The sequence below is a fragment of the Equus quagga genome, chromosome 2 (genome assembly GCF_021613505.1).
Source record: "Equus quagga isolate Etosha38 chromosome 2, UCLA_HA_Equagga_1.0, whole genome shotgun sequence".
Taxonomy (NCBI): Eukaryota; Metazoa; Chordata; class Mammalia; order Perissodactyla; family Equidae; genus Equus; species Equus quagga.
In genome coordinates, this window is record NC_060268.1 from 140783082 (window position 1) to 140795898 (window position 12817).

At 36.6% G+C, this 12817-nt stretch overlaps 1 protein-coding gene across 1 annotated transcript in view; it reads left to right on the forward strand.

The window, feature by feature from the left end:
• PCDH15 (protocadherin related 15) overlaps positions 1-12817 on the forward strand; it is an 874042-nt gene that overhangs the window by 622216 nt on the left and 239009 nt on the right. The window contains exon 18 of the mRNA XM_046654051.1: positions 3590-3669. Coding sequence (XP_046510007.1) covers positions 3590-3669 — 80 coding nt within the window. The remainder of the gene's footprint in view (positions 1-3589; positions 3670-12817) is intronic.

Here is a 12817-nt window from a genome sequence, read left to right on the forward strand (position 1 = left end):
TGCTAGACTCTTATGTAGGAAAAAAAATTTTCAAGATGTTTTTAGAAATATATTTTAGGGCACATATACGCATGTGATCAAATCTTAATACTTCCAAGAATCACTGCTTCTGTTGATTTTTTCAGTTATTCCTTTTATGCATTATTTCTCCCTTTAGATATTGGCAAATAGAGATATCTGGTGTTTGTACAAGTGCTAACACGTGTCATGGGTAGATTTCAGAACTCTGATCTAGATAGCATAGCACCACTCCCCCTTGCTTAGTTGACTGAGAAATTATGAATCCTCCCTAATTACCACACCATTTGCCACAGATCCTGAGATGATGGCAAAGGATTGACTAAGAGGATAAAAGGAAGAAAACAATCAAATAAGGATTTCCTTCTAAATCCTGGGTCCATTATGGGCACAACCTCATATAAGAAAGGAGCTGGCAAATTATTGGCTCTCACAACCCCTGAAGTCCTGAGGTATTTAAATGGTCAAAGAAAACTAGGGAAATATTTCAAGGTAGCTCAGGGATTGAAAGTAATTCATTTGGCTGGAAAAATTGAGAATCTTCTAGGAATTCCTCTAGGAATTTTATGTTTAGTAATATAAAAAATAATGACATATAAATAAAATGATACAATACTCACAGTGCTCTCATCCTACAGCAATAATATTAAATATTCGAGTAGATCTGATGCATTAGAAGAAAGGCTCAACATTAATCCGGACTTAAAATTATTTACACAAAGCTATCTTGCCTCAGAATCTGTTTCTTCTGGCTGTTATGAAAACATAAGACAGTAAATTGTCTTTCAAGAAACAACCGCCACCACCACATACCGATGAACAGGCAAAAGGAAATTGATAATATCTGTAACAATATGACAGGTAAAAATGATTGATTGAAAGAGAAAAACAGAAAAAGTTTAGAGTGAGCTTTTTAGTGATAAAATACAGTCTCCAGATAGAGCATAATTCTGTTTCTTCAAAAAAGTTAACTGAGTATCATTATTTATAGTTCCATTTTATCCTTTTTGATAACACTTACCTGGCAAAGAACAGAAAACAATGGGAAAATATCAAGCATCTATTATCAATCCCATTGTGTTTTTTTAAAAATTCTTTTGTTTCTTATTCTCTGCCCTTAGACTTCCATGATAATTAATTTGATAAAATTTAAAATTTTAGATTTAGATATTAATGGAATATTTCAATGGAAGATATTACCCAGGGTGGTTTATTATTTCATTCTATTTTACTATTTTATTTATTTCCATTTTATTTTAGTGTGTGTGTGTATGTGAGTGTGTGTATGTAACAATGCAATAGCATTACCTAAAAGAAGTAAAATCTTGGCCTGAAAAAAACACTTTGTCTGTTTAATTGAAAATTACTAGGGCCAGCCCTGATGGCCTAGTGGTTAAAGTTTGGTGTGTTCTGCTTCAGCAGCCCAGGTTTGGTTCCCGGGCACAGAACGGCACCACTTGTCTGTTAGTGGCCATGCTGTGGCCGCAGCTCACATTAAAAAAAGAGAAAAAAAAAAAGAGGAAAATTGGCAACAGATATTAGCTCAGGACAAATTTTCCTCAGCAAAACCAAAACAAAAAAAAACCTGACTATAGTGAGGGTGCAAGGGAGAAAGCAGGGCCATTGTAAAATGGCTATGAACCCATGGAGAAGACAGTATTAGGAAAGGAGTAGAGATGCAGCAGATGCTGCAAATATTTTAAAGATGGATTCGATGGGATTTGCTGATGGTTTGCATTGGGAAGTAAGAATGAGCAGTTCAGGTCAAGATAGGAGGTCTGAGCAAGTAGGGGATGTAGTGGTCACTATTGAACGAGATAATGAACCCCAAAAGCAGCAGTTTGCTGTTTTCTTGAGGAGGGTAAGTGTCGGGGAAAGATCAAGATTTGGGAGCTTCAACATTTTAAATTGGGGATGCTTATGATTCATCTAATTGGAGATTCAAGTAAACAATTTGATATGTCCGAAATTCAGAGGAAACTGCTGGCTTAGAAATATTGGTATGAGAGTCTTCAGCATACAGATAGTTTTAAAGCTATACAATTTGATGAAGTGACTAAGTGAGTGAAGTCCAAGAGTAAACCTTTGGAGCACTCCAATGGAAATATGTCTTATAGATGAGGAGAAATCAGCAAAGGAAAATGAGAAGTAGCCGATAAGGTAGAATTAAAAACAGGAGAATATGATATTGTGGAAGCCATGTGAAAGAAGTGTTTCATGGAGGAAATACTTTTATGAGACACAGATTAAATAATCCTGCAAAGCTTCTCCCACAGAACCCGGCACTTAGTAAATATTATCTGTTATTATTCACTTGTCCCTGGACTCTGGGGTTTGTGTAGTCCAAGAGAGGCTTCTTGCTATCCATTCATTGTGGTCGCTGAGAGTGCTGTTCTATGTTATACAACATGCCAAAGCCTTCTGGTCTACCAGTAGAAACTGTGCCCCTCCTTACGGGTCTGGACATGGGATTTCACACTTGGACTCTACGGCTGGAGTAGTTATTGTCCAGACATTGAAAGGACCCCACACATCCATCCCTTTCTTACGTCCTGCCAACTCCAGACCAATGCCTGTTAGTCAGAGAGGTTGGAATCTCTGGCAGACCAGTAACCTAAATATGAAATTCCTCTAGCCCTTTCTCAGATATTGCACCTCTCCCTACGGACATGCTTAGGCGGATCCTTTTCACATTCCTTTTATGTATCATCCAGATTTCTTTCTTCGCCTATGTCTCCCATAAGGCAACTTAATAGCTCATTGGAAAAGGAAATTATTGGATGTGTTAGAAGGTCAAACTCCATACTCCACTTCCACAAAATAGAGTGTATGTGTTTATTGTGGGTATGAGAAACTCAGAACTCAAAAGTCAAAAGCTATAGTTTGTGTCTTCTCTGACTTGAATGAAGGAGGGAGAAGAAAAGGTTAATGTTGGAAACTTACAATGTGACAGATGTTAGTCTGCGTGCCTGGCCATAGATTATTTCAATGAAACCTCCAAACATTTATTAACTTTTGTAATATTTTAGTTATCATTTTACAAGTGAAGAAACTGAAAAATAATCACACAATTTGTGAGTGGAGCCCCATTTAGAATTAGGGCTTTCTGGCTCCAAATTGAGGATTCTTAATCGAATAGCTTTAGTGACTTGATATATTATGAGTAGAAAAAGAAAAAATAAGAGCGTTAAATACTTTCTTGACACTCTATACATTTGTGTAAAGTATAACACATTTGTTTAAATTGTAGAGATAGACTCATGTAAAATCAAAGACATAGCTTTAGGAAAATCATTGCTATATTTCCCTACGAGGTAAGTCTCTGTGCACATTCAGAAGATATTAGTCTTATTCACTGTTACTACATCCAGATGAGCTAAAATGACAGAAATGCTGAGATCAGATATAAAATTCTTAATTTTACATCTTGTTATCAGCCTATTTTTTAAGCTTTATTTTTTAAGAACATCATGGATATTCTGTGCTATTAGTGTCAAGCTTCTATATTACACTATTCTGAATAGGAGCCATATCAATTACTTGATAATTGAATTATATTTTCTCTCTGAAGGCAACTGATCGAGAGGGAGACCCCATAACATATGCCATTGAGAATGGAGATCCTCAGCGAGTTTTTAATCTTTCAGAAAAGTAAGTTAAAAATGATTTCTAAATTGATTTTTTTTTTCTTTTTTTAAATGTTAAACACTGTACTGGTAGCAAGAGAAGAGACTTCTAATCAGAAGCTTTCAGCTGTTTGTAGTTTTATTTTACTTTCTTTTCTCTGAACGTTAATGAGAGATGGGAGGGATAATTCTGAATCCAGAAATCTTCCCCTGGAGACTATTTATTTATTTTAAACATTTTTACCAGGTAAAATCCACTGAGGTGGAAACATCCCATTTGCAGGCATAACCTGGGATTAATTAGATCTCTTTAAAGTTGTCAGCTACTCATAGTAACAAGGGCATTGCTATAAAGAGTAACTTGGCACTCCATTGTTCGTTTGAGGGGAATTTTGTAAGACAAAGTGTAATTTCAACACATTTAAAGTACCACCAAAGGCCATCCTTCAGTTTTGGAGTAATGTGGGTATATTCTAAAAAGGCTAACATAAAAATATTACATGTCCGTGCTGAGCCTCCTTGAGCACAATATCAGTGTCATTCTACTTACCTCTCTGAACATATCAGAGATAATGTTAATCACAACTATCGAGAAAACCTGGAGCAGGCATTAAAGACTGCATTGAGGTGTGCAGAGGGGTCCTTTGCTCCCCCTGGGCAATAGCAAAGTAGCTGTTCTGCTGTCACATGTGGCTGGTTGCTAAAGAGCTGTGATTGCTGCCTTTCTGATGTTTTCTGTGTGGTCATGAGTGGTTTTACTCCCTAAGAGAAAAGAAATCTAAACTCAGCCCATGATTATAAAATGAAAAATTTGACAAGTGAGTTAGGCACTGCCTCAGTCTCGGGAACAGCTGATCCGTAATGCCAAATCAAGGGAACTGTGTGTGGCTACTTGCTCTAGTAAGGAACTCCTGCGATTTCACATTGGATAAGATGTTGAAACCATGAGTTAGTATGGCTACAAACAGGATTTTCCAGACTTTTAGATTTCACAGATAAATAAACTTCCATTTAAAAAGTGAAAAGTTCCAGGGCAACCCTGTGGCCGAGTGGTTAAGTTCGCACGCTCCCCAGTGGCCCAGGGTTTACTGGTTCGGAACCTGGGCAGGGACATGGCACTGCTCATCAGCCCATGCTGAGTTGGCATCCCACATAGCACAACTAGAAGGATCGACAACTAGAATATATAACTATGTACTGAGGGGTTTGGGGGAGAAGAAGAAGAAGGAGGAAAAAAAAGAAGATTGGCAACAGGTATTAGCTGAGGTGCGAATCTTAAAAAAAAATAACCGAAAGTTTTAACTGTTTTGAATTTTTCCTCATAGGTATGTAGAAATCATAAATTAGCTACAATTTACAATTATCCTTAAAGATAGAAAACTTTCTTAAAGGGACACTTTAAGAGTCTAAAGGGACTGTGTGGTCCTGGTATGAGAATAAATGTATAGATTACCAAGATCAACTTAAGAGTCCGGAAATGACCCCTAACATATAAGGTCAATTGATTTCCAACAAAGGGCCTAAGACAATCCAATTGGGAAAGAATAATCTTTTCAACAAATGAAGCTGAGACACCATACAAAAGAATGAAGTTGGATCTTTACCTCATACCATTCATGAAAATTAACTCAAAGAGCATCATAGACCTAAATGTGAGATAACACTATATAATTCTTAGATGGGATACAAAAGTAAATCTTGTTTTGGGTTAGGCAATACTTTCTTAGATATGACACAAAAAGCACAAATGATTAATGAGAAGTTTGATAAGTTGGATTTCATCAAAATTTGAAAAAAATGTGCTTCACAGGGCACCATCAAGGAACTGAAAGAAAATATTTTTAAATGATGTATATGATAAGGAACATATATCAAGAATATAAAGAGCTATTACAACTCAAAAGAACCAGAAAAATAATCCAAATAAAAATGGACGAGAATTCCAGTAGATATTTCTCTGAATAAGATATATGAATGGCCAATAAGCACAAGGAGATATGCTCATGATCACTAGTTATTAGGGAAATACAAATTAAAATCATAAAAATGATACCACTTCACACCCACTTAGAAAGGCTATAACGAAAAAGAAAGGAAATAACAGGTTTGGGTGAGGAGGAGGAGCTATGAGAATCCTCATATATTTCTGGTGGGAATGTAAAATATGCACTCTGGAAAACAATTTGTCATTTCTTCTAAATGTTAAACATAGAATTACCGTATAACCCAGTAATTCCACTTGTATGTACTCAAAATAAGTGAAAATATACATCTACATAAATAGCTGTGCAAGAGTGTTCCTAACAAGTTGTTTACAATAGCAAAACGTGGAAACAACCCAAATGTCCAGCTACAGACAAATGGATTAACAAAATGTATATCCATACAACGGAATATTATATATCAGTAGAAGAGAAATACTGAAATATGCTACAAAATGGATCAACCTTGAAAACATTATTGCTAAGTGAAAGAAGTCCTTCACAAAAGACCACATATGGTCTGATTCCGTTCATATGAAATGCCCAGAATAGATAAATCTACAGAGACGCAAAGTAGACTAATGGTTGCCTGAGGCTGAGAGTGGGGTAGAATGGGGAGTGATTGCTAATGGATACAGTGATGAAAACGTTCTAAATTTGGCTGTGGTGATGATTGAACAATGCTGCAAATATACTAAAATTCATTTAATTGCACTTTAAATGGATGAATTTGATGATATATGAATTATATGTTAATAAAGTTGTTAAATAAAAGAGAACAGTGAAGCTTTCACCTGCCCAGGTAAGCAGGAAGCCCAGGTCTTACTCTCTGTGAAGGATTTCCATTCCTGTGTTTATTAGGTTTTCTCTTGATGCTGCAAGATTTTACAACTGCTGGTTGTGAGATATAATAAGCTACCAGTTTTACCAAAGAAATTCTCCACTTCTGCTTCTACCTAGCAAGTATTTATTACTTCTCTCATCTCTGCTTTTGAAACCAAAGAGACAACTGGCTAGGTCACAGAGATTCTTAAGGTGTGAAAAATGTCAATGCAGCATCCTCTTTGTCTAAATTAACCGCGATTCTTAATATTTCAGCTCTTAAGTCAATTCGGAAGGCCATCTCCTTAAATGCAAACTGCTTCAAGGACAGCTAGAGTAGGGCGGGTCCCTGTGATTCTTGCATGGTCTCTCTTGATGATCATTCTTGAATCAGGGTCCAGCACACTGGGCCCATTCCCTTCTATCCTATGGTCGCTTTATTTCAGCCACCTCATTGGTGTTGTTCTCATTGACGTTTATAGGCTAGCCTAGACAATTAGCAACATTATTTCAACACAGTTGAGATGGGGAAAAACTGAAACATCAATCCCTTCCTTCTTTGAAACTTCTGGGATACTTGTGCAAATTAGCACCACCACTTTTCTGTAAGTTTTCAGGATTCGAATAATTTAGGTACTCTTTCAGAAAATAATAGAAAAGAAATAAAGTTTTGCTTTCTCAGGCTGTTCAATTCATACAAATAGAACTTTTGGTTATGTTTTCCTTCTTAAAACAAAGTTCATTGTTTTAAGTATTATATTACTTTATACTATGATGCAAATCTTACCAATAATCATTTCAATATCATTACTTTACCTTTTTTGAAATAAAAATATGCCAAAAATTTTGTGTAATTCTTTAAAAAAATATTGATAGTAATGAATAATCAATTCAATGCTAATATAAATTTATAAAGTATTGAATTGTTATATACATTTTAATAAATTGGATTGGGCATATGGCCAAGAAAGAAACTCTTTAAAAAGAAGGCCTTGTTCCTTAAAAATCCAGCCACTATGAAAATCATTCAATACCATGTATTAAATAGCCAGATCTGTATGGTTCTGTAGTACAATGCATTATTTTAATAATTTTTCACAGAATCTGTGTGGTTAGTCACATATGATTCAGCAAATATTTATTCAACAAACATTTATTCAGCAAGTATTCACATATAAGTAAACATTTAAATAAGATGTAAAGAAACTTCTATAAGTTTCATGGCCAAATATTTAAGTTATTTACTGTAGGAGGTTGGGGAATTCTTATGGGTTGGCATCCTTGTAGCAGAGGGTATGTGATATGACTCAAAGGCTAAGTGCTAAACAAGAGAACCTCCAGAGTTATTTCTGCCCCTTGTTAAAATTTTATTTGAAAATTTTTTATCTTCACTGGTATTTTCATTTCTTTCTATGTGACTAAATTTATTTTCAATTTAAAGCTTGAATTTAAAGCTTGATTGTTTTTCACATCAGTTTGAACTTTATAACACCGAAGATTAAATAACGTATAAGAAAGATGATATGCATTTTCTTTTCTGTCAGCTCTACTTTCAAAATACGCACTCAAATCCAACTATCCTTACACCTTCTTTCTACCACCTTAGTTCAGTGTGCCACCATCTTTTCCCTGAACTGCTACCCTTGCCAAACTCATTCTCCTGGTCTGTGTTTATTAATCACTAATTACCATTTAGCATGGAACACCATGTCAAACTTAAAGCAATCGCATGTTCTAAAGTATACCCTAACCCCTCTAAATATCATTATAAGGTCTGAAACATGATACCCAAAAGCAACATGATAAATCTCAAGTGTCTCAGACACTTGTAAGTATAAATGATGTTAAATCACAACTAGAACACATTGAAAAAGTTTAAAAGAAGGATAGAATACAAAGCATGGATCCTGTGAGAGAATCTGTCTATAATGATGCTTCTGTAACATTTCCTAATAAACATTTGGAAGTAGCTCCCCTCTACTATTTTCTGTTTACATGGTTTAAACAACCTTTGAACACCATTTTTTGGTTATGCAAACCAAAGCATTGTCTAAAAGAGCTTGATTTTGTCAAGCATAGTACATTTCCGAATACAGCCTTCAGGTTTGGTGAGGGAATTCTGCGCAATATAATTAACATAATTCACATGAAATTCGCATAATATCAAATGACCATTTTTAAAGTAAACAGTGGTGTTTAGTAGACTCATAATCTTGTACAACTACCAACTCTAGTTCTAAAATATCTTCATCACTTTAAAAGGAAACCCAAACCCACTAAGCACTTGCTCACCTGCCCTTCCCCTCAGCCCCTGGAAACCAGCAATCTGTGTTCTGTCTCTGTGGATTTATTTATTCTGGATAGTTCATGCAAATGGAATCATACAATATGTGACATTTTGTGCCTGGCTTTTTTCACTTAGCCTAATGTTTGGAAGTTCACCCATGTTGTAGCAGGTATCAGTAACTAGTTTATTTTTATAGCTGCAAATTTTCCTTTGTGTATATATACAACAATTTGTTTATCCTCTCAGAAATTGATGGACATTTGGGCTGTTTTTCTGTGTATGCCTATAGTGAATGCTGCTACTATGAACACAGATGTACATGTATTTAAGTATCCATTTTCAATTCTTTTGAATATATACCCAGAACTGGAATTGCTATGTCATGTTGTAATTCTATGTTTACTTTTTGAGGAACTGCCAAACTGTTTTCCACAGTGCTTGAACCATTTTACATTCCCACCAGCAAGGGTTCCAATTCCTCTGCTTCTTCACCAACATTTGTTATTTTCCCATTTGTTTTGTTTTGTTTTGTCTAGCTATAGCTGTCCTAGTGGGTGTGAAGTGGTACTTCATTGTAGTTTTGATTTGTATTTCCCTGATCGCTAATGATGTTAAGCATCTTTTCCTGTGCTGGTTGGCCATTCGTATATCTTCTTTGGAGAAATATCTGCAATTATGTGCCGTGTAACAACATTTCAGTCAACGATGGACTGCATGTACAACGGTGGTCCCATTGGTTACTACCATATAGCTGAGGTGTGTAGTAGGCTCTACCATCTGGGTTTGTGAAGTACTGTGGGGGAGGAAGAAATTTTTCTTTTCACTTCTAGGTTCTTCTGGGTGATCTAAGTATTAAATTGACGTGAGACAGATTAGCAGGAGAGAAAAAACAGTCGAATAACATGTATACATGGGAGAAACCCAGGAAAACAAGTAACTTTCTAAAATGGCTGAAGCCCTCACCCTAAATACCATCCTCAGCTACAGACAAAAGAAGATGCTGGGGACGGGGAGAGTCAGGGACTTCAAACTGAAGGAAGGCAATTCACAAGTAGGTGAAAAGAAGCAGAAGTTTGGAACGTAAGTGTTTGGCCACACAGAAATAGAACAATACAGAGGGAAGCCCAACAAACAGGCTTTTCTAGGTTCTGCCCTGTCTACACCTAGTTCATGTGATGCTAAGGTGCTATCCCACTTCCTGAGACAGGGTTTTCATTTTTTTTAATTAATTCATTTGTTTGTTTATTTTTTAGAGTTCACTTTTCATTTTCTTTTCTTTTTTTTTTTTTTTAAGATTTTCTTTTTCCTTTTTCTCCCCAAAGCTCCCTGGTACATAGTTGTATATTTTTAGTTGTGGGTTCTTCCAGTTGTGGCATGTGGGATGCCGCCTCAGCATGGCTTGATGAGCAGCGCCATGTCCGTGCCCAGGATCTGAACCGGCGAAACCCTGGGCCGCCACATGGGAGTGTGTGAACTTAACCACTCTGCCACAGGGCCGGCCCTGAGACAGGGTTTTTAATCTAAATTCTTTTAGACAGTCCAGGGGAGGTAAGAAGAAAAACTTCTGAGTCCTTTTGTTTCTTATAAATAATCAGCCTAAAATAATCCTCATGTTAAGGAGACACGTTTTGAGATGGCAAATTTTTTTCCCCTTCAGTCTACTCTATGACATTTACACAATGATGAAATTGCCTAATGATGTATGTCTCAGAATGTATCCCCATCAAGTGACCATGACTGTATTCAAGTCCTTTGCCTATTTTTTAATTGAGTTGTCTGTCTTTTTATTGTGGATCCCTTATATATTTTGGAAACCAGACTCTTATCAGATATATGGTTTGCGAGTATTTTCTCTCATTCTGTAGGTTTGTTTTTTCGCTTTATTGATAATGTTCTTTGATGCACAAAAGTTTTTAACTTTGTTGAAGTCTAATATATTTATTTTCAATTTGCTGCTCATGCTTTTGGTGTCATATCTAAAAATCCGTGATTAAATCTAAGGTCATGAAGATTTACCCCCATGTTTTTGTCTAAGAGTTTTATGGTTTCAGTTCTTATATTTAGATTGTCAATCCATTTTGAGTTAATTTTCATGTAGGCTGTGAGATAGTCCAATTCATTCTTTTGCATGTAGATCTCCAATTGCCCCTTCACCATTTGCTGAAGAGACTATTCTTTCCCTATTGGATGTTCTAGGCATTCTTATTGAAAATCAATTGGCCACAGATGTATGGGTTTATTTCTGGACTCTCAATTCTATTCCATTAGTCTGTATTCCTCAGTATAAATGGCACTTTTGAATGCTCCAATTTCCCAACAAACTCTCTACTTAGCTTTTCTCTTCAGGCCTTTGGTGCCCTATTGTATGCCTCACTTGTAATCTTTTTGCCTCCGGTGGCTGCCACTTGTTCCCTGCCTTACAATGTCTTCCAGAAATACCCACTGCTTTTCTGCCTTGAGTGAGCTCTGAGTTAGGCAAAACAAAGGCAAGCAGCATGTATAATTCCTCCAGACCAGTTGAAATAGACAAACACAATTTTTGTGACTAAAGATAATTCTGCTCTTTCCCGAAATAGGGACCAGGGTGTCACACTGGGAAAGTTGACTGCCATTTTCGAGGCCACTCCAAGCCAAGGAGCGGTGGGGCAAGGACAAGTGAAAATGCCACAAAGCTTTACTACCATTTGGGGTTTTTTTTTGTTTTTTGTTTTTAAGATTGGCACCTGAGCTAACATCTGTTGCCAGTCTTTCTTTTTTCTTCTTCTCCCTAGAACCTCCCGAGACATAGTTGTATATTCTAGTTGTGGGTCCTTCTAGTTGTGCCATGTGGGACGCTGCCTCAGCGCATGGCCTGATGAGCAGTTCTATGTCCTCGCCGAGAATCCAAACCGGCAAAACCCTGGGCTGCCAAAGCAGAGTGCAGGAACTTAAGCACTTGGCCACGGGGTCAGCTTTGACTACCATTTTTAAGCTGCATTCTTCTTGATGCTGCCTTCCCTTGTTTGCTATCAACCTTTGACTATTTTCCAGAATTCTATTAAAGTTGGTTCTGATTTTCCCTGATTCACTTTTTGATGTTTCTGTGAAGAGATCATCTCTTCGAGCTGCCTACCTCACCATTTTCTTTGACATCTCCCCTGTGAAATATATTTTTAATCATGTAACATTTAAGGAGCCCTTGATAATTAAATAGCACTTATCAGAAATTGTTTTTTTTTAAAGATTGGCACCTGAGCTAACAATCGTTGCCAATCTTCTTTTTTTTTCTGCTTTTTCTCCCCAAATCCCCCCAGTGTATAGTTGTATATTTTAGTTGTGGGTCCTTCTATTTGTGGCACGTGGGATGCCACCTCAGTGTGGCCTGACAAGCAGTGCCATGTCTGCCCTCGCCCAGGATCCGAACCAGAGAAACCCTGGGCCGCTGAAGTGGAGCATGCGAACTTAACCACTCGGCCACAGGGCTGGCCCAGAAATGATTCTTATGTATTTTTAATATAATAACTTACAAAATTTACTGTATTCCTAAATGCAGCCCAGTATATCCCGGTCTGATAGCTTCCGTCCAGCTGGTAGTAAGAGTCTTCCTTGCTAGTTATTTCTGGAAGGATGCTTGTGTATACCCATAAACTGGTCTTTTGACTATGAATACCAAAAAACACTACCTATTCTTTCTGTCTTTCTCCTTCTCCAAATATCCTGTACAGTTGCCTACCACATTGAGACACAAGGCACATGCTATCTTAAGCAAAGAATTATCTTCATCATAATCAACAGACTGGGAAAAATTAGCTGTTTATGTATAATATGGCTCTAAATGGGAATACTATATAAATTTATAGTGATTTTCTAATTTAATGTACAAGAAAGAATAAAAAGTCTTGAACCTTACACTCAGGGGGAAAAATAGAAAACAATAACTCAATTTTCTTCCTTCTTCTTCTTGTACTATGGCTAGGTTTTCAAATTTTCTATTTCTTAAGTTATTTGTGCATGAGTCTCAGAAGCAATAAATGTCTTCCTTTCTCTTTGAATGGCATCTTAGCTTGAGATTATCTGAACCATCTGCACTATGGGAAGTTGAT